Source organism: Oncorhynchus gorbuscha, linkage group LG01 (genome assembly GCF_021184085.1).
Source record: "Oncorhynchus gorbuscha isolate QuinsamMale2020 ecotype Even-year linkage group LG01, OgorEven_v1.0, whole genome shotgun sequence".
NCBI classification, from domain to species: Eukaryota; Metazoa; Chordata; class Actinopteri; order Salmoniformes; family Salmonidae; genus Oncorhynchus; species Oncorhynchus gorbuscha.
The window spans coordinates 72,956,007-72,980,023 of record NC_060173.1 but is presented as its reverse complement, the minus strand read 5'-3'; the positions used below and the strand labels follow the sequence as shown (position 1 = coordinate 72,980,023).

The window sequence follows — 24,017 nt, the reverse complement described above, 5'->3', positions numbered from 1 at the left end:
GGACTCTAACCAGGGCTCATACGTGACAAAGTGAGCTCTAACAGTCATTGCCATGAAAACCTAGGCAGAGGCAGTAGGCCTACAATGCATGCGTAGTCCTTGTTACGATAGTCTAAGTATATAACATGATTGACACAACTGCAATAATCATCATGAAATAATCATAATCATCATGAAATGGCCTTGGAAGTGCCAACATAATTCGTTACTTTACATGATACATTATCCACTTAACTGCTTAATTGATCATAGTCCAGACTCGTTATAGTTCAAATACCACGCAGTTGTACCAGGGAAATTTAAACCAAACAGATTTTCTTTGCAGGTCTTCTGTTTCCCCACATTTATTGATTAATTTCTTTCCCATCATGAAAATGTATCCCCATTCCCCAAGAAATACCTTCATCGATATGACACAAAAAATCTGGAAAATACAGTTTTTTTCTCCAATCTGGCAACCCTCACCAAATCAGACATAGCACCAGGATCCTAACGTATTAAGAAAAAACAAGCATAGAAAACAACATTGGCATTAATCAAATCAAATAAAAACACAAGGCTACTATTATAATATAAGTGTTTCGGTGACAACCTGGTTGATTAACAAAATTGGGTTGTTGACACGTTTTTTATATTTAAATAAATGTGGGACACAAAAAAGGGAGTGTAGAACATCATTGCCCAAAAAGCATTGCTTCAATAACTGTCAAAAATTGTTCCGAAGTTTGCCCCCCCCAAAAATATTTTCCTATGAATGAAGTCGCACAATTTGGTATTTTGGTATTTTCACAAGAATCAAGCCAGACAAAACCGCAGAAAAATGCACGAAATCTGATTAAATATTTTTGTGCATATTTACACGAATTGAGTGTGGGATTGTGTTGCTCAGAGAGGTATTGAAGTAGGCTACAGTATTTGATTTCATATAATTGACCGTTTATAAGAATAACATTGCACAAAATAAAATCTATATCTTGCATCTGGGTGAATATAATCACTTGCTTCATCCTTCACACATATTACCAAGCAATTAAACTCATGGTGCAATTCATGTATTTCATAATTATGAGGAAGGATTTCAATGAATTATATCTTAATATTACAGATAAATGTATAGGTAAAACACATATACAGTGGGATTTTACTCCAATGTTAAAAGCATTTTGGCAGCAGACAATTCGGCCGTTATTACGAGCCACTTGCGCACCGTTATGTGTCGAAAACATGACATCACACATGAAGAGGTGGAACTTTGCCAAAACGCCAATGCGAAACGTCCACTGGAGGCATTCACAGAAACACGTTACCTTTTCGGTGACTTCCACATGATAAAAGCTGGGAAAGCATACATACTTTTGATTAATTAGTGAACTAGTGTATCTATTCCCAACTGTCTGTATAGGGTAAGTATTTTCTATGTATTCACAAACTAAATGTTCACCGAACTTATAGATTTATAGGTTCTCTCTGCTAACCGGACGGCAAGCGGCACCGGAGCACCTAGTCTAGGTCCAAAATGCTCCTTAACAGCGGACTATTTACATTGACCCCCCTTGTTTTCACACTGCTGCTACTCGCTGTTTATTATCTATGCATAGTCACTTTACCCCTGCCTGCATGTACAAATAACCTCGACTTACCTGTACCCGCGCACATTGACTCGGCACCGGTACCCCCTGTATATAGCCTTGCTATTGTTATTTCATTGTCTAACTTTTTATTTTGTTTTATACTTTAGTTTATTTAGTAAATATTTTCTTAACTATATCTCTTGAACTGCATTGTTGGTTAAGGGCTTGTAAGAATGTCACGGTAAGGTCTACTACACCTGTTGTATTCTGCGCATGTGACAAATATACATTTATTTGATTTTGAATAGAAGGCCTATTGAGATGCATCATAGAGAGATATCAACTATATATGATTTAGATTACATATAAGCCTATATATATTTAGGTTATTATTTATCGTTTATCTTGATGTCACTATATTAAGATAGTCAGTATAACGGAATTAAATGTGTATTGTTCATTAATATCCAAATGAAAAGTGTGTTGTTAAATAAGAAACAACACACTTTTCAGAATTGTTATTATGCATTTATCAAATAAACGTACTATATTTGGAATAGGAAGGCTAGAACATGAATTATTGCAGATAATAATAATAGACCTATTGTTACTTTTGTCATATTTGATTGTTTTGACATGACCATCACATGTGTTCTGACTGAAGTCCTGGGCTGCTAGAATGATGGAGTGTAACTTAAGACTGTTCCCTCCTGTTTATTAGCTGGCCAATCAGAGTCCAATACTGCCTCCCCCTCCACTCAGACAACTATTTAGCATCTGAAACTTGGATAAAGTTTCCCCCCAAAAAGTAAGGAAAAACGTCCTGCGAGAGAAGGACGGTGCCAAGCGTACGTTTGAAAGTACTGTATCAGACTCCCAAGACGTAAAGAGAAGAATAGTCGTAGAGTAAGACATTTTTTAAAACGGCTTTCTGTCGGTGCCTGGCTGCATATTCGGATATATTTTCTAACTCAGGCTTCAAAAGTGGAGACCGTTTTTTCTTCGATATCCTTGCATTTCTTTAAACGAGAAATGGAAGAGGGCTCGAGTTCTCCCATCTCCCCTGTGGATAGCCTAGTGACCAGCGAGGAGGAGTTGGACAGACAACAGAAAAGATTTGGAAGGAAGAGGAGACACAGTAAAAAGACGAGCGAAGACAGCAGTCCGGGTTCCGTGAAACGGGGCAAAAAAACGAGTCCAAGCAGCAATCAGTCCTACGAGGAGTTGCAGAACCAGCGGTGCCTGGCCAACGTCAGGGAGAGGCAAAGGACACAGTCGCTCAACGAAGCCTTCTCGTCTTTACGCAAAATCATCCCCACTCTACCCTCGGATAAACTGAGCAAGATCCAGACACTAAAACTGGCCTCCAGATACATAGACTTCCTCTATCAGGTGCTGCAAAGCGATGAGATGGACAACAAGATGTCGAGCTGCAGCTACGTTGCGCACGAGAGACTCAGTTATGCGTTCTCTGTGTGGAGGATGGAGGGCGCGTGGTCAATGTCTGCAACGCACTAGCACCCAAAGCCCTTCACTCATTGCCAAAGCGGTAGGTGGCAAATGCAGCTTTTACCTCCCATTAGACGAAACCAAACCAAAAATAAGTCCTAAATGGTGATTATGATGATTATTATTATGCATACAAGTTGTGAACATAAAGAGTAGGCCTATTCCTATAGGCTAGCCTATATCCTAGTTGAAATTCGTGAACATTATAGGGCAAATTTAACAAGTGATAATAATGGCGAACCTCACATACAGTAGTTATAGCATTGGCACTGGTTAATGACCCTGGGGGAAACAAATATTAGGTTGTGGCTTTAGCATAAAGTCAGCGTCAGGTAGGCTATTGATTTCAAAGCGAAACCATATCCCCTCTAATTCTTTAGGTAACAACAATAGTATAGTGAATTATGTACGGAATAATTGTAACCTACCCAATTGTGCAGTGAATTTGTATGATCAAATGAATCTGGTAGCTCAATAGCCTACAAATAACATTCGTACACATCCATGCCATACATTTCACCAGTCCGCGCGCACCCGGAGTCTGACGCGCAGAAACGCGTGTGGATGACCTGAGCATGAGCCAGGTTAATACACAGTTAAACAAGTGCTCCATCAGCATTGCTTGACAACAACACTTTTGCTAAATGAGACGAAAACGGTCTTTAAAATAAGTTAGTGAGGGTCATGGAGTACTTTATTTACAATAAGAATATGGCTGCTTCATGATTTATGGACATGGAAACTTGGTGTTATTAATGTAAATAATGGTTTTGGAACATTGTTTACTTGCCAAGCACCGAGGTAGCAACCAAAGACAACTATAAAATAGCTTCACTGACACTGGGGGAGTGAATAATGGTAGAAACGTATGGGGTTTTTCCCAGCTGAGAGTGGCATGACAGCTCGAAAACACATTAAACTCTGCGGTGAGATGTGAGTCTTGCACTTAGTCCTTGTCCGTTCTTTAACGACATTTGAAGACGGAGGGCCTATGGGAGAGAGAGAGTGGTTGGCCGCATAAAAACGCAGTAGACTTGAACAGCCTACCACGGGTAATTTACATTCACAATGGAGAACTTTCTTGTATGGAGGCCGCAGGAATGGCAACGCTCGGCTTGGGCCTGAGAGTTTAAACCAGCGTTTGATTAAATATGCGAGCCATTAGGACTAAAGGCTATCTATACTAGCTGGTTGCATGTAAAAAAAAAAAATGGATACGGTATTTTGAGAGTTTCTACTTCCCTTATCATTGCATACCGTTACCCAAACCGTTGTGCGGCTTTGCGCTGTGAAGCAAGTCATTGAGACGTATTTATGCATCACTATGCATGCCACACAACAATCTGAATGGATTTGTTTTCTTGTCCAGTGCCCTTGACCTAATTAGAGTAGTGTAAATCTAATGCACATTTTGTCAAATGGAGAATGAAGAGCCTTGATACGGCATAGGCTACATGTTCAAAAATAGGAATGGTTAGGAATGGTTTGCTGCTTCAAATAATTATTATAAATATTGTTAATATGCCTAGGCCTACTTCTTTCTAAAGGAGTATAGGCCACACATTTACCTATGCTATTAAATGACATGTCTGCTCTGAATAGGTTAGACCAATTCTAGTAGCCTACTGGTGTATTGGAAAACATATTAAAGTCGTATATGAGTTGAACATGGATTCAAAATCGTGACCGCGAAGGACACCTTTCCAGTGAAATAATGCCTGCTTTTGGTTTGATTAGCTCCCATGGACTGGAACCATGTCGTTGACAGACCGCCCACTCGCAAATCAATCGATCACCAGAAAGACTTTGTTGCCGTAGGCTTTAAACCAGCTCTTCTGTAAAGAGGACAAATAAACGACACTATGGCGATTTGTGTAAACACTGTACATTTGAAGGTGGTCCTTCTCGAACTTTACCGGACGTCTTTTCAATATCAAATGCTGCTGCCAATGCTGTTTGGGGTTTCATTAGCCTGTGTGAGGAAGGAAGGGCAAAGGAAAATAAGAGACAAACCCAGAATGACATGTTCTTTTTCTTGGGATGTGGTCTTTACATTCATTTGTTCTCATTAAAACGACATAATTAAAATATTATCAACAATTTATGAGGCTCAAATCAAAACTAGGCCCAGAGACTTGGCTACTTATACGTGCATTAGCCTATTAGCTGATGTAATCAGCTTAGCTCTTTTTCCTCCTTACATGGGTTATTGAACAAAACGAATACAAATATGTTTTACCCACACATACTCACTATGTATAGCAAATTCTAGCCTAGGAATATTTATTAAACGAATTCAAGAAACAAAACGGCCATCTAAATTCTAATAGAAATATAGGCTAATTGCGGCATTTACACTTTGCCTCATAAATTACTGAAAGGAAATGTAGCCAACTGTGAATGAAATGCATTCGCATAGACTACATTCGGAATAATATAACTGCATAAATATTTATAATAGATTTATGATGCTGTATGTTCACTCTTCCATAGAAATGAAAACATCCTAAAACGGACAGGTGCTCATATCCCTTACAGTCTCTTTGGCCTGTTCTGTTATTTTCCAGTGATGCAATTACATAGGCCACTGTGGTTTATGCACCACATTTAACATGAAATCCCTTTCCGTTGTTGACATATGGTTTCACTCAGTGCGAAATAATTGTTTCATTAATGACTTCCTATGCCAGTGAACGTTTCAAATAGACACTTGTGCCACCCTTAAGGCCAATAGACAATGCACGGTGTCATTGCTAGCCTTAGCATTCTCTTTCAGGAATTAAGTGCAATAAAGCTATGCATGTGATGTATTAGTTAAACTATATTGTAAAGCTTTTGCTTGATAATATATATGCAATAAATCTGTAATTTTGGTAATTTGGTGCTAACATTTTGATGTTTTTTTTTGTTTTGTTTTTTACTGTTATAGACTGTTTACTTCTACAAAGTATGAAGACACCAAATCTATTGAAGAACCCACGAACCTCAGAAACATTGTCAAGAGACGTAAATGTGACACACAGCTCTCCTGGAGTGCATTGAGTGCAATTACCTAACACATGGAACAGTGTGAAAAGGAGTCAAAATAACCTTGAAAATCATGTTGCATACTCAGACAGTGTTGTCAGACAGTGTGGTATGACGCTTCTAGTGTCTACTGGTGCATTATCACGTTGTTTTAATGTCGGTGATGATAGTAGGAAAAGCCATATTTGATATTTTTTGGAGGGGAAATTATTTTTCGTTCTGTTTTTAAAAACAATACATAGAAGTATATAAATGATTCTTATTGTACATACCTGTAAGTATCTTCAGCTTGTAAGGGACCAATGCAATTTAGAATACGTTATTGAAGTACGCTCCATGGATGTTCAACTCCGTTTTTTTTGCCTATTTATTAAAACACATATTTTTGAATGATGAAGTTGAGCCCTTTGATTTATGTTTCCATAGAATACCGTAGCAATTGTGCCATTATGACATATGCTATATCCCCTATATTATATATCAATGTAAATAATTCCAGTAGGCTACACAAATAAAAAAGTTTAAACTCAAATAAACTGAGTAAAAACCATACCATTTTTTTCTCCTGATCGTTTTGCATCTTGTTTGAGATTTAATTAAGAAAAACAATTGCATTATTTCTTTGTGACTGTAAAAAAAAATCCACGACACTACTGTGTGATATGTGTGACTATTGTTACTCGCTAATGACTATTGTTACTCGCTAACAGTGTTTGTTTGAGGAAGGGTCTCTGCCATATTTTCTCCGGATAATTTCATAGACAAGGCGAAAACAAACACTCCTTTCACTGATTAGTGTGAGATTTTGTTGAGCTTTTCTTTCTCCTCTTGTTGTGGAAAAAAAAAATCACCCGCTAAAAACCGTCAAATGAAAACTGCCGGGCTTTATTAACAGCGGGGGTAATTCGAGCCAGTTTCAAACCAAAGGCATATAAAAGTATTGTCCGCCTTAATAACAACGTAATCATTTAAATAGCGATGCCGTGAGGGGAATTCTTTAACGAGCAAGGGAGCCCGAACAACCGCAGATAACGACAATAACTATCGCGCAGCTTTTAAATACCGGGCCCCTGGTAGACCTCTTAATTTTCCCTTTCAATCTAACCCACACACTCTCAAAGCATACGATTGTTTACGTTCAATTTTCCCAGACTTGGTTAAGATATACATCTCTAAACAGTGAAAGGACCTTATTGTTAAACACAGTTTGCACAGTGCGGGTCACTCAGTGCAAGTTCAGCGTTTTGGCATTCATTCCACTATGACAAACCGTTGCTATAACGTTGCTGTTGACTTTTATTGTCTTGCATGCCCATTGTCAAATTATAGGGTTATTGTCATTTTGAAAAAGGTGCCAGGCCTACAAAAACGTTGAATTTCACTGCATGGCGCCTTCGGGAAATATCACGAAAATGACTTGTAAAAAAAGCAAACTCACCTATGGTGGTTAACCATGATGTTAAGGCATGTAAAGACGAATTCCTATTTTGATAACGATGCCTCAACATAGAAGCCTGACTGCAAGCTACTGGCAGACATACACCAAACAACCTGAATTAAACTTCAAGATGAGTGTTCAAATCCTGATGGAGGAACTGGCAGCGTTTTGATGTGGAAGCACCTGCGATGTACAGTAATGTTCTCCAGTTGTGATGCTCTTGGATGCTGCAGTAGGCTAGCCTTTAGCATACTCAAATAGGAAGCTGGAACGTGAAGTCACATAGGCCTATCTATTTCCCATGCTCACACCTGCATCCAATCCAGTAGCCCTAGGCCCATATTCATTGCACGCACCTGTTCAGGGCCTCGTTTCCCAGAGACTTCGTAGCATTAAGATCATCGTTAGAACTTTCTTACCATGTAGCCGAAGTGTTTTCTCTAGGAGCTGATCCGTCGTCACCATTGTGGAATAATTATAATGTTTAAGGTAAGATTTGAATGGAGAAAGCTGATCCGAGAGCAGCGCTGCTTTCTTTTGATCCTATCAGTACAGTATCAACACATGGTTTAATGCACTTACCAAATGTTCTCTCTACTTGCTTGTTTGGGAAACACTTGAAAAATAAAGATGCATCTGGTATGCTCATCTTACATCTCAGCTGGAAAACGAGACCCCATTCAATTAAAACAACAAGAATAAACAAGCTTTTTTACATTTATTTTATAATAATGCATATTTAAGCACAAAGGGCCGAGGTGGTGTGGTATATTGCCAATATACCATGGCTAAGGGATGTTCTTATGCATAACACAATGCGGCCCTTAGCGTGATATATTGGCCATATATCACAAACCACCGAGGTGCCTTATGCTGTAATAAACGGGTTATCAATGTAATTAGCAGTAAAAATACATGTTTTGTCATACCCATGGTATAAGTTCTGATATACCACCCTGTTAATAATTATCAATATAATATCAATATGTAATTTAACAATAGCACAGATGTTTAGCCTTCTTTGATAGCACAGATGTTTAGCCTTCTTCTTTTTGTCTATCTTACAATGATGTATAATTTAAACCCGGAGGGGTACGAATAATTTGAATATATGGGGTTCTGATTGCAATCAGATATAAAGTGGCAATTAAATGCTACATGCTATGTGGTATTAAGTGACTTATTGATTAAACCCTGGAACAAGTCAGGTATGGATGTTCATGCAACAGTGTAGAAGAGTCTATGAATGGATAGCCTATATCCAAGTAGCCTAGAGGTCTGTGCACTTCATATTCAACGGTGTAGAAGAGTCTATGAATGGATAGCCTATATCCAAGTAGCCTAGAGGTCTGTGCACTTCATATTCAACGGTGTAGAAGAGTCTATGAATGGATAGCCTATATCCAAGTAGCCTAGAGGGCTGTGCACTTCATATTCAACGGTGTAGAAGAGTCTATGAATGGATAGCCTATATCCAAGTAGCCTAGAGGTCTGTGCACTTCATATTCAATGGTGTAGAAGAGTCTATGAATGGATAGCCTATATCCAAGTAGCCTAGAGGGCTGTGCACTTCATATTCAACGGTGTAGAAGAGTCTATGAATGGATAGCCTATATCCAAGTAGCCTAGAGGTCTGTGCACTTCATATTCAATGGTGTAGAAGAGGCTATGAATGGATAGCCTATATCCAAGTAGCCTAGAGGTCTGTGCACTTCATATTCAACGGTGTAGAAGAGTCTATGAATGGATAGCCTATATCCAAGTAGCCTAGAGGTCTGTGCACTTCATATTCAACGGTGTAGAAGAGTCTATGAATGGATAGCCTATATCCAAGTAGCCTAGAGGGCTGTGCACTTCATATTCAACGGTGTAGAAGAGTCTATGAATGGATAGCCTATATCCAAGTAGCCTAGAGGGCTGTGCACTTCATATTCAACGGTGTAGAAGAGTCTATGAATGGATAGCCTATATCCAAGTAGCCTAGAGGGCTGTGCACTTCATATTCAACGGTGTAGAAGAGTCTATGAATGGATAGCCTATATCCAAGTAGCCTAGAGGGCTGTGCACTTCATATTCAACGGTGTAGAAGAGTCTATGAATGGATAGCCTATATCCAAGTAGCCTAGAGGGCTGTGCACTTCATATTCAACGGTGTAGAAGAGTCTATGAATGGATAGCCTATATCCAAGTAGCCTAGAGGGCTGTGCACTTCATATTCAACGGTGTAGAAGAGTCTATGAATGGATAGCCTATATCCAAGTAGCCTAGAGGTCTGTGCACTTCATATTCAACAGTGTAGAAGAGTCTATGAATGGATAGCCTATATCCAAGTAGCCTAGAGGTCTGTGCACTTCATATTCAACAGTGTAGAAGAGTCTATGAATGGATAGCCTATATCCAAGTAGCCTAGAGGTCTGTGCACTTCATATTCAACGGTGTAGAAGAGTCTATGAATGGATAGCCTATATCCAAGTAGCCTAGAGGGCTGTGCACTTCATATTCAACGGTGTAGAAGAGTCTATGAATGGATAGCCTATATCCAAGTAGCCTAGAGGGCTGTGCACTTCATATTCAACAGTGTAGAAGAGTCTATGAATGGATAGCCTATATCCAAGTAGCCTAGAGGGCTGTGCACTTCATATTCAACGGTGTAGAAGAGTCTATGAATGGATAGCCTATATCCAAGTAGCCTAGAGGGCTGTGCACTTCATATTCAACGGTGTAGAAGAGTCTATGAATGGATAGCCTATATCCAAGTAGCCTAGAGGGCTGTGCACTTCATATTAAACGGTGTAGAAGAGTCTATGAATGGATAGCCTATATCCAAGTAGCCTAGAGGTCTGTGCACTTCATATTCAACAGTGTAGAAGAGTCTATGAATGGATAGCCTATATCCAAGTAGCCTAGAGGGCTGTGCACTTCATATTCAACGGTGTAGAAGAGTCTATGAATGGATAGCCTATATCCAAGTAGCCTAGAGGTCTGTGCACTTCATATTCAACGGTGTAGAAGAGTCTATGAATGGATAGCCTATATCCAAGTAGCCTCGAGGGCTGTGCACTTCATATTCAACGGTGTAGAAGAGTCTATGAATGGATAGCCTATATCCAAGTAGCCTAGAGGGCTGTGCACTTCATATTCAACGGTGTAGAAGAGTCTATGAATGGATAGCCTATATCCAAGTAGCCTAGAGGTCTGTGCACTTCATATTCAACAGTGTAGAAGAGTCTATGAATGGATAGCCTATATCCAAGTAGCCTAGAGGGCTGTGCACTTCATATTCAACGGTGTAGAAGAGTCTATGAATGGATAGCCTTTATCCAAGTAGCCTAGAGGGCTGTGCACTTCATATTCAACGGTGTAGAAGAGTCTATGAATGGGATAGCCTATATCCAAGTAGCCTAGAGGGCTGTGCACTTCATATTCAACAGTGTAGAAGAGTCTATGAATGGATAGCCTATATCCAAGTAGCCTAGAGGGCTGTGCACTTCATATTCAACGGTGTAGAAGAGTCTATGAATGGATAGCCTATATCCAAGTAGCCTAGAGGGCTGTGTACTTCATATTCAATGGTGTAGAAGAGTCTATGAATGGATAGCCTATATCCAAGTAGCCTAGAGGTCTGTGCACTTCATATTCAACGGTGTAGAAGAGTATATGAATGGATAGCCTATATCCAAGTAGCCTAGAGGGCTGTGCACTTCATATTCAACGGTGTAGAAGAGTCTATGAATGGATAGCCTATATCCAAGTAGCCTAGAGGGCTGTGCACTTCATATTCAACAGTGTAGAAGAGTCTATGAATGGATAGCTTATATCCAAGTAGCCTAGAGGGCTGTGCACTTCATATTCAACGGTGTAGAAGAGTCTATGAATGGATAGCCTATATCCAAGTAGCCTAGAGGGCTGTGCACTTCATATTCAACAGTGTAGAAGAGTCTATGAATGGATAGCCTATATCCAAGTAGCCTAGAGGTCTGTGCACTTCATATTCAACGGTGTAGAAGAGTATATGAATGGATAGCCTATATCCAAGTAGCCTAGAGGGCTGTGCACTTCATATTCAACAGTGTAGAAGAGTCTATGAATGGATAGCCTATATCCAAGTAGCCTAGAGGGCTGTGCACTTCATATTCAACAGTGTAGAAGAGTCTATGAATGGATAGCCTATATCCAAGTAGCCTAGAGGGCTGTGCACTTCATATTCAACGGTGTAGAAGAGTCTATGAATGGATAGCCTATATCCAAGTAGCCTAGAGGTCTGTGCACTTCATATTCAACGGTGTAGAAGAGTCTATGAATGGATAGCCTATATCCAAGTAGCCTAGAGGGCTGTGCACTTCATATTCAACGGTGTAGAAGAGTCTATGAATGGATAGCCTATATCCAAGTAGCCTAGAGGTCTGTGCACTTCATATTCAACGGTGTAGAAGAGTCTATGAATGGATAGCCTATATCCAAGTAGCCTAGAGGGCTGTGCACTTCATATCTTGCAAGTGTGAAACGATTCTTAGCATAGTATAGGCAACTATACGCTATGAATTTGAAAACTCGACAGAAAATGTATTTTCAACATCAAATGTTAGATGATTTATTATATTAGGGCTATTTTCTTGCACTAAAAAGTTGAACTAATCAAATTCAAGAAAGTCATGTTTAGGCCAATGAGCTCATTTGAAAACGGTATTAGACTATAGTCTTGTTGGTTGACCATGCATTGTAGTCGTGGGTAGTCATGGACGAGGTCCAGGTGGAGATCTGAGTAGAGGCCTATGCCAGGTCCATTTCGACCTAGTTCGGCCATCGGCAGCGCGTTTGATAACGGCTCATTATCCCGCGCGCTCACAGCCAAGCAACACGGGAAATCGCCCGGGGCCTACTGCTCAAGCAGCGCTCGAGCCCCAGATGTTTCCTGTAAAATCAGACGGAAAAAGCTACAACATTTTAATTTGCAGTAAAAGGGATAAAGTAAAGGTTTATGCTGTGTGCGCCTCAAATAGGATTTCATGTTCAGCAAGGTCACTGAAATGCTAAGGTTACTTTACCATAAGGGGGGGGGGTGGGCGGCATGACTGAAGCGTTTTTTGGTGTGGTAAAGCTCAAAGTCAGCTGCAACTGCCATGGTGTCGACCCAACCTCGCATGCTTGCTTGCTATGGAATGAGTCAAGAGGGCTGAGTGTGTGAGTCAGAATATAAATGGGCATACACTGTCATTATTGGAGGAAATAGAGAACCCATTTGACTCAACCAAAGGCCTAACTACAGTGGGGAGGACAAGTATTTGAAACACTGTCGATATTGCAGGTTTTCCTACTTACAAATAATGTAGAGGTCTGTAATTTTTTATCATAGGTACACTTCAACTGTGAGAGATGGAATCTAAAAACAAAAAATCCAGAAAATCACATTGTATGATTTTTAAGTAATTAATTTGCATTTTATTGCATGACATAAGTGTTTGATACATCAGAAAAGCAGAACTTAATATTTGGTACAGAAACCTTTGTTTGCAATTACAGAGATCATACGTTTCCTGTAGTTCTTGACCAGGTTTGCACACACTGCAGCAGGGATTATGGCCCACTCCTCCATACAGACCTTCTCCAGATCCTTCAGGTTTTGGGGCTGTCGCTGGGCAATACGGATTTTCAGCTCCCTCCAAAGATATTCTATTGGGTTCAGGTCTGGAGACTGGCTAGGCCACTCCAGGACCTTGAGATGCTTCTTATGGAGCCACTCCTTAGTTGCCCTGGCTGTGTGTTTGGGGTCGTTGTCATGCTGGAAGACCCAGCCACGACCCATCTTCAATGCTCTTACTGAGGGAAGGAGGTTGTTGGCCAAGATCTCGCGATACATGGCCCCATCCATCCTCCCCTCAATACGGTGCAGTCGTCCCGTCCCCTTTGCAGAAAAGCATCCCCAAAGAATGATGCTTCCACCTCCATGTTTCACGGTTGGGATGGTGTTCTTGGGGTTGTACTCATCCTTCTTCTTCCTCCAAACACGGCGAGTGGAGTTTAGACCAAAAAGCTCTATTTCTGTCTCATCAGACCACATGACCTTCTCCCATTCCTCCTCTGGATCATCCAGATGGTCATTGGCAAACTTCAGACGGGCCTGGATATGCGCTGGCTTGAGCAGGGGGACCTTGCGTGCACTGCAGGATTTTAATCCATGACGGCGTAGTGTGTTACTACTGGTTTTCTTTGAGATTGTGGTCCCAGCTCTCTTCAGGTCATTGACCAGGTCCTGCCGTGTAGTTCTGGGCTGATCCCTCACCTTCGTCATGATCATTGATGCCCCACGAGGTGAGATCTTGCACGGAGCCCAAACAGAGGGTGATTGACCGTCATCTTGAACTTCTTCCATTTTCTAATAATTGCGCCAACAGTTGTTGCCTTCTCACCAAGCTGCTTGCCTATTGTCCTGTAGCCCATCCCAGCCTTGTGCAGGTCTACAATTTTATCCCTGATGTCCTTACACAGCTCTCTGGACTTGGCCATTGTGGAGAGGTTGGAGTCTGTTTGATTGAGTGTGTGGACAGGTATCTTTTATACAGGTAACGAGTTCAAACAGGTGCAGTTAATACAGGTAATGAGTGGAGAACATGAGGGCTTCTTAAAGAAAAACTAAGAGGTCTGTGAGAGCCGGAATTCTTACTGGTTGGTAGGTGATCAAATATTTATGTTATGCAATAAAATGCAAATTAATTGCTTAAAAATTATACAATGTGATTTTCTGGATTTTTGTTTTAGATTCTGTCTCTCCCAGTTGACATGTACCTATGATAAAAATTACAGACCTCTACATGCTTTGTAAGTAGGAAAATCTGCAAAATCGGCAGTGTGTCAAACACTTGTTTTCAACACTTTATGTAGAATTGGCTTCAGCTTTTACAAACAAAACAAGTGGGTTTTAATGTGCTGCTATGATGATGAGGAGGATGAAGATGATTATTAGAATGATCATTATTAGTCAAAGTAGTTAGTGGTAGTATTTTTGTAAATTAATTTCATGAGTATGTGAGAGTGGAGGTGCACAGCATGTGGTGCACTGGGTACTACAGTGCTAGGCCTATACAGGCCTATACAGTCCACTAACCCTGCCAGGCATCATTTTGACATATGGGGCACCCACTCAGCCTAGCTTGTACTGTTTATTATTCCTATTTATGTAGATCCTGATTAGTGTGAACAATATTCACACTAATCCTGGGACGCTGCTCAAAACATGGAACGTGACGCCCCCGTGGGAGTAGACAAGAGTTTCTCCTCCTCGTCCTCCTCCCTTTCCGTCCTTAATCAGGATCGGTAATACTTTGATCCCCTACAAAGAGGGCCCTCATCATCTGACCAGGGCCTGTGGGGGAAGGGGGGGGGGGGTATACGTTGCACCCATGTGTAGAGAGTAGTATTCTGCACTCAGCATTGCAGATGGCCCTAAGCATGTCATCACAACAGAAGGATAGAAGGAGCTACTTCTCTAACTTTGACACTAGCGCTTTACCACGTGATAAAGCTGTCATGAGAGTACTATTACATGACATAACATGAGTAATAACATTGTCGGCTGGCTTAGTACTGTCACGTGTTTTTTTTGTGCCATCTGTTATGAGTGTTGTGTAACATGACAGGCGATTGTCTCTACCATGGTGGTATGTTGTGACAGCCATTATGTCGTTAAGGTGATGTGTTATTATTTTGACAGTAGTCCTCATATCGGTAGATGGCAGGCTGACAAAATGTGTGGGTGTGAGGTCAGTGTCGCCTCACTTATTGTAAAAGCCCAAAAAGTCATATTTTCCAGTCTGTGAATCCACATGCTTGTAGGGCTTTTCCCATACTGAGCCAAACCAAGCTGAGTTGGCCTGGTTACACACCCACCATAGTTGCTGGAACTGTGGAGAAAAGGACAATGTGAGAAGTAATCTAAGCTGTGTTTGGGTCGGCACGATAGTGTATAAAAGCTGTGTGTGTGTGGCGTGTGTGTGGCACAGTGTGTTAGCCAGGTGGGGCTTGCTTACATTGTACATAAACACCCCTACAAACTGAGGTTAGCACACCATCTGAAAACAGAGTCTTCAGCAAATCCCCTGTCATTTGTCAGAGCAAGGGATAAGTGATGAGGTACTGGAAACTGGTCTTTGAGCACAGAGGAGTGGAGGAGTCCAGAGAGATGGATGGATGAGATGACCAGGGAGGGAGCTCCAAACATTGGATCCCTAACCATCCTCCATCTTCCATCCTCCTCCCATCCCTCTCTCTTTCTCTTCTTGCTCTCACCCCTGTGGGTGGCCCCACAAGCTTTCTGAGCTTTTTTAAATATTTGTTTTTACATAAAAGACTGTAAAAAACACCAGGAAATCAGGAAAGTGATTTTAACTTAAGAAATCTGTTTCCAAGTATTCTCACACATAATAGAGAGACAGATAAGATCGTATACAAATAAGCAAGGCTTAAAATGATTATATTTTAGTCAAACATATCTGTTTGGGCTTCTTGCGGTCAATTTGCAGTCTTCAAACTACTTGTAATTGCACCCTGACCAGCCGCTCCAGAAAAAAAATGACCCGCGGCTGAATCTTGTTGATAATCCATGCAATAGAGGTGTCGCTATAGAGTATTTCTTGCCCACCGTCCAAGCACTACAGGAGGTGTGTGTGGTTTGTGTGTGTGCAAGCGTGTGTCCCATTCTATTCTGTCCCAGTATCTCCCCTAAGCCACCTTCCCCCTTCATCCTTTTGGAGTGCCAAACCTCCCCCTCTTCACCACTCCACATCCCCGCCCCTCCCCTCTCACTCCATTCCACCACAGGGAGATTTCCGCCCCGGCTCTCCGAGTGGAGGAATTAAACTGGACAAGAAAATGGGTTAAGAACACTAAAGTGGTTGTAAAGATGGCTGTAAAAAGGCAGTGGTGGAGGAATGCCAATGCGGGCCAGGCAGCCATTGGGGAAATAACCCGCCGGACTGAACTGAAGTGGCCTTCCAGCCCAAGGACTCAGCCTAGGAGTTAGGTTTCTGTTTGTCAGCCTTTTAAGTGGGTTTAATAGTGTGGTTTCTTTTCAGACACCTGGGCCCTCTGGTCCCACACACACTCTTGCTTAGAGGACGGCATAGTTTAAAGTGCTAACTAGACACGCACACACGCACACACGCACACACGTATCAGTACACACACACGTACACACGTATCAGTACACACACACGCACACACGTATCAGTACACACACACGCACACACGTATCAGTACACACACACGCACACACGTATCAGTACACACACACGTACACACGTATCAGTACACACACACGTACACACGTATCAGTACACACACACGTACACACGTATCAGTACACACACACGTACACACGTATCAGTACACACACACGTACACACGTATCAGTACACACACACGTACACACGTATCAGTACACACACACGCACACACGTATCAGTACACACACACGTACACACGTATCAGTACACACACACGTACACACGTATCAGTACACACACACGTACACACGTATCAGTACACACACACGTACACACGTATCAGTACACACACACGCACACACGTATCAGTACACACACACGTACACACGTACATTCATACAATTAGAAAATGTTGGGGAAAAAATCATAATACGGTAGGGAACATATCCTATCCCCTTTGCCCTTCAGTTGTTGTCCTGGCAATCTCTCCCTCAACGTGATCAAGACAAAGAAGATGATTGTGGACTACAGGAAAAGGAGGACCGAGCATGCCCCTATTTCTCATCTACGGGGCTGTAGTGGAGCAGGTTGAGAGCAAGTTCCTTGCTGTCCACATCACTAACAAACTAACATGGTCCAAGCACACCAAGCCAGTCGTGAAGAGGGCACAACAAAACCTATTCCCCCTCAGGAGACTGAAAATATTTGGCATGGGTCCTCAGATCCTCGAAAGGTTCTACGGCTGCACCATTGAGAGCATTCTGACTGGTTGCTTCACTGCCTGGTATGGCAACTGCTCAGCCTCCGACCGCAAGGCACTACAAAGGGTAGTGTGTGCGCTCTACTACCTTACTGGGGCCAAGCTTCCTGCCATCCATAACGTCTATACCAGGCGGTGTCAGAGGAAGGCCCTAGAAATGGTCAAAGACTCCAGCCACCCTAGTCATAGACTGTTTCCTCTGCTACCGCACGGCAAGTGGTACCAGAGCGCCAAGGTCCAAGAGGCTTCTTAACAGCTTCTATCCTCAAGCCATAAGACTCATGAACAGCTAATCAAATGGCTACCCAGACTATTTGAATGTATTTATTGTTATTATCTATGCATAGTCACTTTAATAGTCACTTTAACTCTACGTACATGTATATATTACCTCAATTACCTCAACAGCGGTGCCCCTGCACATTGACTCTGTACAGGTACCCCCTGTATATAGTCTCCACATTGACTCTGTACCGGTACCCCCTGTATATAGCCTCCACATTGACTCTGTACAGGTACCCCCTGTATATAGTCTCCACATTGACTCTGTACCGGTACCCCCTGTATATAGCCTCCACATTGACTCTGTATTGGTACCCCCTGTATATAGTCTCCACATTGACTCTGTACAGGTACCCCCTGTATATAGTCTCCACATTGACTCTGTACAGGTACCCCCTGTATATAGCCTCCACATTGACTCTGTACAGGTACCCCCTGTATATAGTCTCCACATTGACTCTGTACAGGTACCCCCTGTATATAGCCTCCACATTGACTCTGTACAGGTACCCCCTGTATATAGTCTCCACATTGACTCTGTACAGGTACCCCCTGTATATAGTCTCCACATTGACTCTGTACAGGTCTATATAGTCTCACTATTGTTATTTTACTGTTGCTGTTGAATTATTTGTTACTTTTATTTCTGTTAATTATATATTATTTTGGTATATTTCTTAAAACTGCATTGTTGGTTAAGGACTTGTAAGTAAGCATTTCACTGTAAGGTGATACATCTGTTGTATTCAGCGCATGTGACAAATAAAATAACATTTGATTTGATTTGAATTCCACCTATATATTCCACCATTGGTGCAGTAACTCACTGCAGTCTCTGTCTATGGTCAGAGCTGGACTTGTGTGTCCAGCCTGTGTGATTTGTAACAGTTTAAACAGAAGGCCTTGATCCCGGTCACCTCTGTGGCTGAAACTTGATCTGGCCCCAGGCCCAGCCCCTCACTGTGACATGTTTGCACACCACACCACTTTCCTCTTCATTAGTACAGGTTCTGACCCCGGGGTCACCAAGGGTCAGCACAGGTCAGGCTACCACAGGAGCCCACGCTCTCGCTCACGCTGTCCTTTTCTCCTGCCATGTTCTCTCGCTCTCTCTCATCCTGCCATACTCTCTCCCTCTCCCACGAGCTCACTCACTCTCCTCTTCCCTCTTTCTCCTTGTTTCCCTCCAAGCTCTCACTATCTCACTCTGTGTTCACTCTCCCCTTCTTTCCTTCCATGCTTTCACCAATTATGTCCTTCACAGTGAGTACTCATCTCTTACACAGTTCAGTGTTAACTGATACAGGATGATAGTAAATGGTTAGTGAACAATACAGTCTGTGTTTGTGTGTGTGTGTGTGTGTGTGTGTGTGTCTCCTCCCCCTAGTGGTAGCTAGTTGAAATAAGCAACAAAGTATTCCAGTAGAGATGTGCTTAAAATATTTTGTCTCTCTTATCTCATCATTCCAAGCAAAACCGTTAATATTCTGACCTTCAGTCCTTTCACAGTACTGCGTACACAGTACTGCGCGCGAAGCACATCTACTAGATCATGTATTATGAAAGATGGGTGTCATCCTTTTATGAGATGATATCTAGATAACATCTATTGCAGTACAAAGGACAATGAGAACAAGACACACACCCAACTTGAATAGATGGTGCTCCTCTTTCAGCCAGTGACTTAAATAACAGAGCATCATAAGGTGACTTGGCCAGTTTGTCTTGGCATTAACTTGCATTGTGTCGTCATACCTCTAAAGGTCAAATGTTCACAGCAGTTCAATGGTCAATTGGGGGAGAAAAAAACCCATGAATTAATAGTTTAACATGAATAGTTTGCAGTCAACTTTTAAAAGTTTGAAATACAAATAACAGAACTAGGATGACTAACACAGTAATTACCTTTACAAGCACAATTGGGGACACTTTCTTCCAGATCATCATTATAGCTATTGTTAAAGCAAACAACAACTTTGTTTAGTTTGGGATGTGTGTGTGTGTGCTGTGGGAGTGTCGGACATGTGCGTGTGTGTGAGTGTGTGTGAGTGTGTGTTGTATGTGTGTGTGTGAGTTGGATGTGTGAGTGTGTGTGTTGGACATGTGTGTGTGTGAGTGTGTGTGTGTAACAAATGCATGTGGTAATGTATTCCTCATGTGGAGCCTATAGGATAAAACATACAGTCTCTTTAACAAGGTTACTCCTGCCTGGGGGAATTGTGGTGCCAATGATCTGAGCCGAGCTAAAATGAAAACTACTCGGAGGGGGTAAAGCCCTTTCCTCCCCTTCTTTCTCTCGCATGTTCCATTTTTTTTTATCTCATTGAGCAGGAAGGTGATAGGTCGCCTGTATAATTTGGTTTTACACAACAGGCATAAATTGAGGTACGTTTGGCTCTGTCTGTGCCTACAGAAGGTGTGTGTGGAGAGTTAATGTGAAAAATATGGCTTTAGCACTGTGGGCTACTTCTGAAGTCTCTCAAAAAGGAAGATGCAGGGAAAACATTTGAATGTCCCGAGGAGAAAGACATTAATTCCTGAAGACAAGTGAAACTCAAATATGTTACAATTGTAGGTTTTTGCATGACATTCTTCTGGCATGTAATGGCATCATTGTAAATGCGTTTTTACATGCATATATAGTCTAGTGGAGATCGACTTTATAACAATAGAATTTGGGTGAAACTTCCCCGTTCCATCATTTTGGGAGTGCCACCATGCAACGTACTGTGTGTTTCCATTGGCAATGTTAAGGGTCTGATGGTCCGTGTTGTGTATTTGAAAAGTGGTGTGGCGTTTGCTTCTCTTGCTGTGTGTTTAGTCTAGTGTTGAGCCACCCACACACACCGAAAGGACACACACACACCGAAACACAAACAGATGCGCCCGCACACACGTACGCATGCACGCTCACTCACTCACTCACTCACTCACTCACTCACTCACTCACTCACTCACTCACTCACTCACTCACTCACTCACTCACTCACTCACTCACTCACTCACTCACTCACACTCTCTCTCTCTCTCTCAAAATGTCCCAGCTTGTCTTAAGTCTTCCTTGTTCTACTATCCTTGTGAGGGGACACACACACACACACACACACACACACACACACACACACACACACACACACACACACACACACACACACACACACACACACACACACACACACACACACACACACACACACACACACACACACACACACACACACACACACACACACACACACACACACACACACACACACACACACAGGTTTTATTATCCGTGTGAGGATCAAACAATTGGTTCCCATTCAAAATCCTTAACTCTAACCATAACCTTAAGCCCAAACCCTAACTTCTAACCCTAAAATTGCCCTTTTCCTCGTGGGGACAAGCAAAATGTCCCAGCTTGTCTTAAGTCTTCCTTGTTCTACTATCCTTGTGAGGGGACACACACACACACACACACACACACACACACACACACACACACACACACACACACACACACACACACACACACACACACACACACACACACACACACACACACACACACACACACACACACACACACACACACACACACACACACATTGGGGAAAAAACAACCATTGGAGAAGCGTCTCACATTAAAAACTGTCCCATTCAGCTCTTGCCCAGTAAGAGAGCAATGTGTGTGTGAGACAGGACAGAGCTGAGATACTAGGTCCATCTTCACCCGGTCACTGTGACCCGGAGGCCCATACCTTCTGTTCCTCTGGCCTGACGCACCATATAACTTACATAACAAATCCTTCCTTATTGTCCCATGGGGAGCAGTGTGTGTGTGTGTGTGCGTTTGTGTGTGTATGTTTGCGAAGGACAAGATACTTGAATTTCGCCGCTGGGGCCCCTGTCATAAATACGCCATCCTTATTGCCTGTAGGTCACATGGTTAGGGTTTCCGATAACTGTGATCTGTAATTTTCAGCGCTTGTCATCCCCCAGCTGTCCTCGACCTTATCCATAGCCACCACGGCCACTCGGGCCTGCAATTAAAAATGATGTGGGAATGATGAGCCACATTCAGATACGAGGCCTTTTATAATATGGGAACTGGTAATGACAGAGCGAACTGACACGGGGAGGCAGGAAGATGGGTAGAGAGAGCGCGAGAGAGAGGGGGAAAGAGAGCGAGAGAGAGGGAGAGGGAGTGATAATCACCACAGATGGGACTGTCATTGTGGGATGAGGTGGAAAATAGCTGGGGGTTTTCCGGGGGTTTTCTGCCAACCAATGGCCCTGCCTTCTGGGGAGTTTTGTTGTGGGAAAGAAGCGACCATTTTGATTTTTGTGGGCTGGCCATAGGAGAGGTTCCAAGATGTGTCGTAACTAAAGGGGGAAGAGCCCTTCAAGGGTCGCGGAGATCAGCCGCCTGCAGTGTGGGACGACGCAAAGTAATCAGCTGGACGTTTGGAGTTGACAGCGAGACGGTCGGTCTGCGTGCTGGGAGCACAGTCGGTTGTTACCCCGTCTTAGCGACCCAGGACCCCTAAAATAGGAGCGCATTATTTAGCTTTCGTGTCGGCTTTGTTAGTCTCATTGGTCTCCTGACAGGTCTCTTTCACATCTTGTGAGATGGTCAATATTGTCACTCACATCTCAGTTTGCTCTGCTCTTACAGAGGTGCGCGAGACTTGTCCAGGTCTCTTTGCCTTTGCCACATTACTGTACTTCAACAATGTTGATTTATGAATATCAAACATCACTTCCACTGTGACACCAGCGACATTGTTTGCATTTAGGCAGGGGAAGACTAAGGAAGACCGTATAACAGTGGTACTTTTACAGTGTTTGACTGACCAGTAGCAGGCTTGGATCTGTTTTTGTTTGGAGTGTTGTATTAACGCCCCCCCCCCCAACCCACTCCAAACACAGACAATCTTGTGTTTATTTGGACACTGGGGTTGACCTTTGACTCTTCCAAATGGGTGGCTAAGCCTGCTTGTGGCTACTGTGAAGCCTAGGGCCTAAAGGTATCAGCATGCTTCAGTTTGGCTGGCGCCTAGCCGAACTTGGCTACGCGAATCAAACGAGTGTGCTCGCATACTCCATTAAAAAAACGTTGATTAAAAAATGAAAAAAAAAACTGCAATACTGTACATTTTGAGACGCCGTAGCCAGAATGAATGATAACTAAATAAATCTGTGATTAATTCTGACGTTTTTCCAAGGAGCTCTTAGTCGCGCAATATTAACTAAGATGTTTGGTTCAGTACTTCTCAAGTGAAAAAATGTGCATGGAAATGGTTAGTCTCTCGTTGAGTGACAACAAACACTTAATTGAAGAATCCCTACTGCTGCCTGTCACCAACGAAGGGACGTAGACTTCGGCTACTGACTTCGACTTGCCTCGAAATGTTTGTGTGTGTGTGCACGAACAACTGAAAAAACCCTTGCCTAAGAACAAGCCGAACAAAAACTTCCCAAAATGTTGTCATAATATGTCCACAAACTGTTCAAACTGTTCCGAACTGTTTAGGCTGGGAAGCATGCGGACTAAGCCTCTACTGCTAGTGCACATGGCAGTACGTTTAAGGGAGCTGCTCTCTTCAGTATACTAAATATCTACTGTAGGATTCTGGGGCCTGTTCCAATAATTTAGAGATGCATCCTTCCATCTGACCTTCCTTGAGGTAGTCACTGATCTGTAAGGGATTACCTAAGTAGGTAACACTTTATATTAAGGTTGGTTAATAAACCAGTCATAAACAGCTTGTAAAGAGTTTACTTACCATTTATGAATCATTATTCCTACATTTGGAAATGACAATAAGTCATCTCTAAATAGTCATTTATGTATTTAAAAAAACAATATTTTAAAGTACATATTTATGATTTGTACTGTAACTCGTAAAGTATTTGATCATAGTATGTTCACAATTTGTAAATGCTTAATAATGTACTTCTAATCAGTTATGTCATGAATGGGATATTTATTAACATTAGTGCATTTGAAAATCTGAATATACTTGCACTTACTAAAATATTAGTTGATGATTAAGATAGATCCTTATAACCATTTAGTAGACAGTACTTGATTCTCCACCAATGGCTACAAATAACCTACAACATGCAACGGTAAAAGAAGTTGGTTATACGAATCTACATGAATCATCAACATGATGTAGTAGTAAATGCAGGTGCTCACATGTATGAATACACTCACTAACACT

At 42.1% G+C, this 24,017-nt stretch overlaps 1 protein-coding gene across 1 annotated transcript; it reads left to right on the top strand.

Moving 5' to 3' along the window:
* Positions 1-2,379: 2,379 nt before the first annotated feature.
* On the top strand, positions 2,380-6,659 carry twist2 (twist-related protein 2). Its single transcript, XM_046329877.1, has 2 exons — positions 2,380-3,120; positions 6,010-6,659. The coding sequence occupies exon 1, from the start codon at positions 2,604-2,606 to the stop codon at positions 3,087-3,089; it is 486 nt and encodes a 161-aa protein (XP_046185833.1). The 5' UTR covers positions 2,380-2,603; the 3' UTR covers positions 3,090-3,120; positions 6,010-6,659.
* The last annotated feature ends 17,358 nt before the right edge of the window (positions 6,660-24,017 follow it).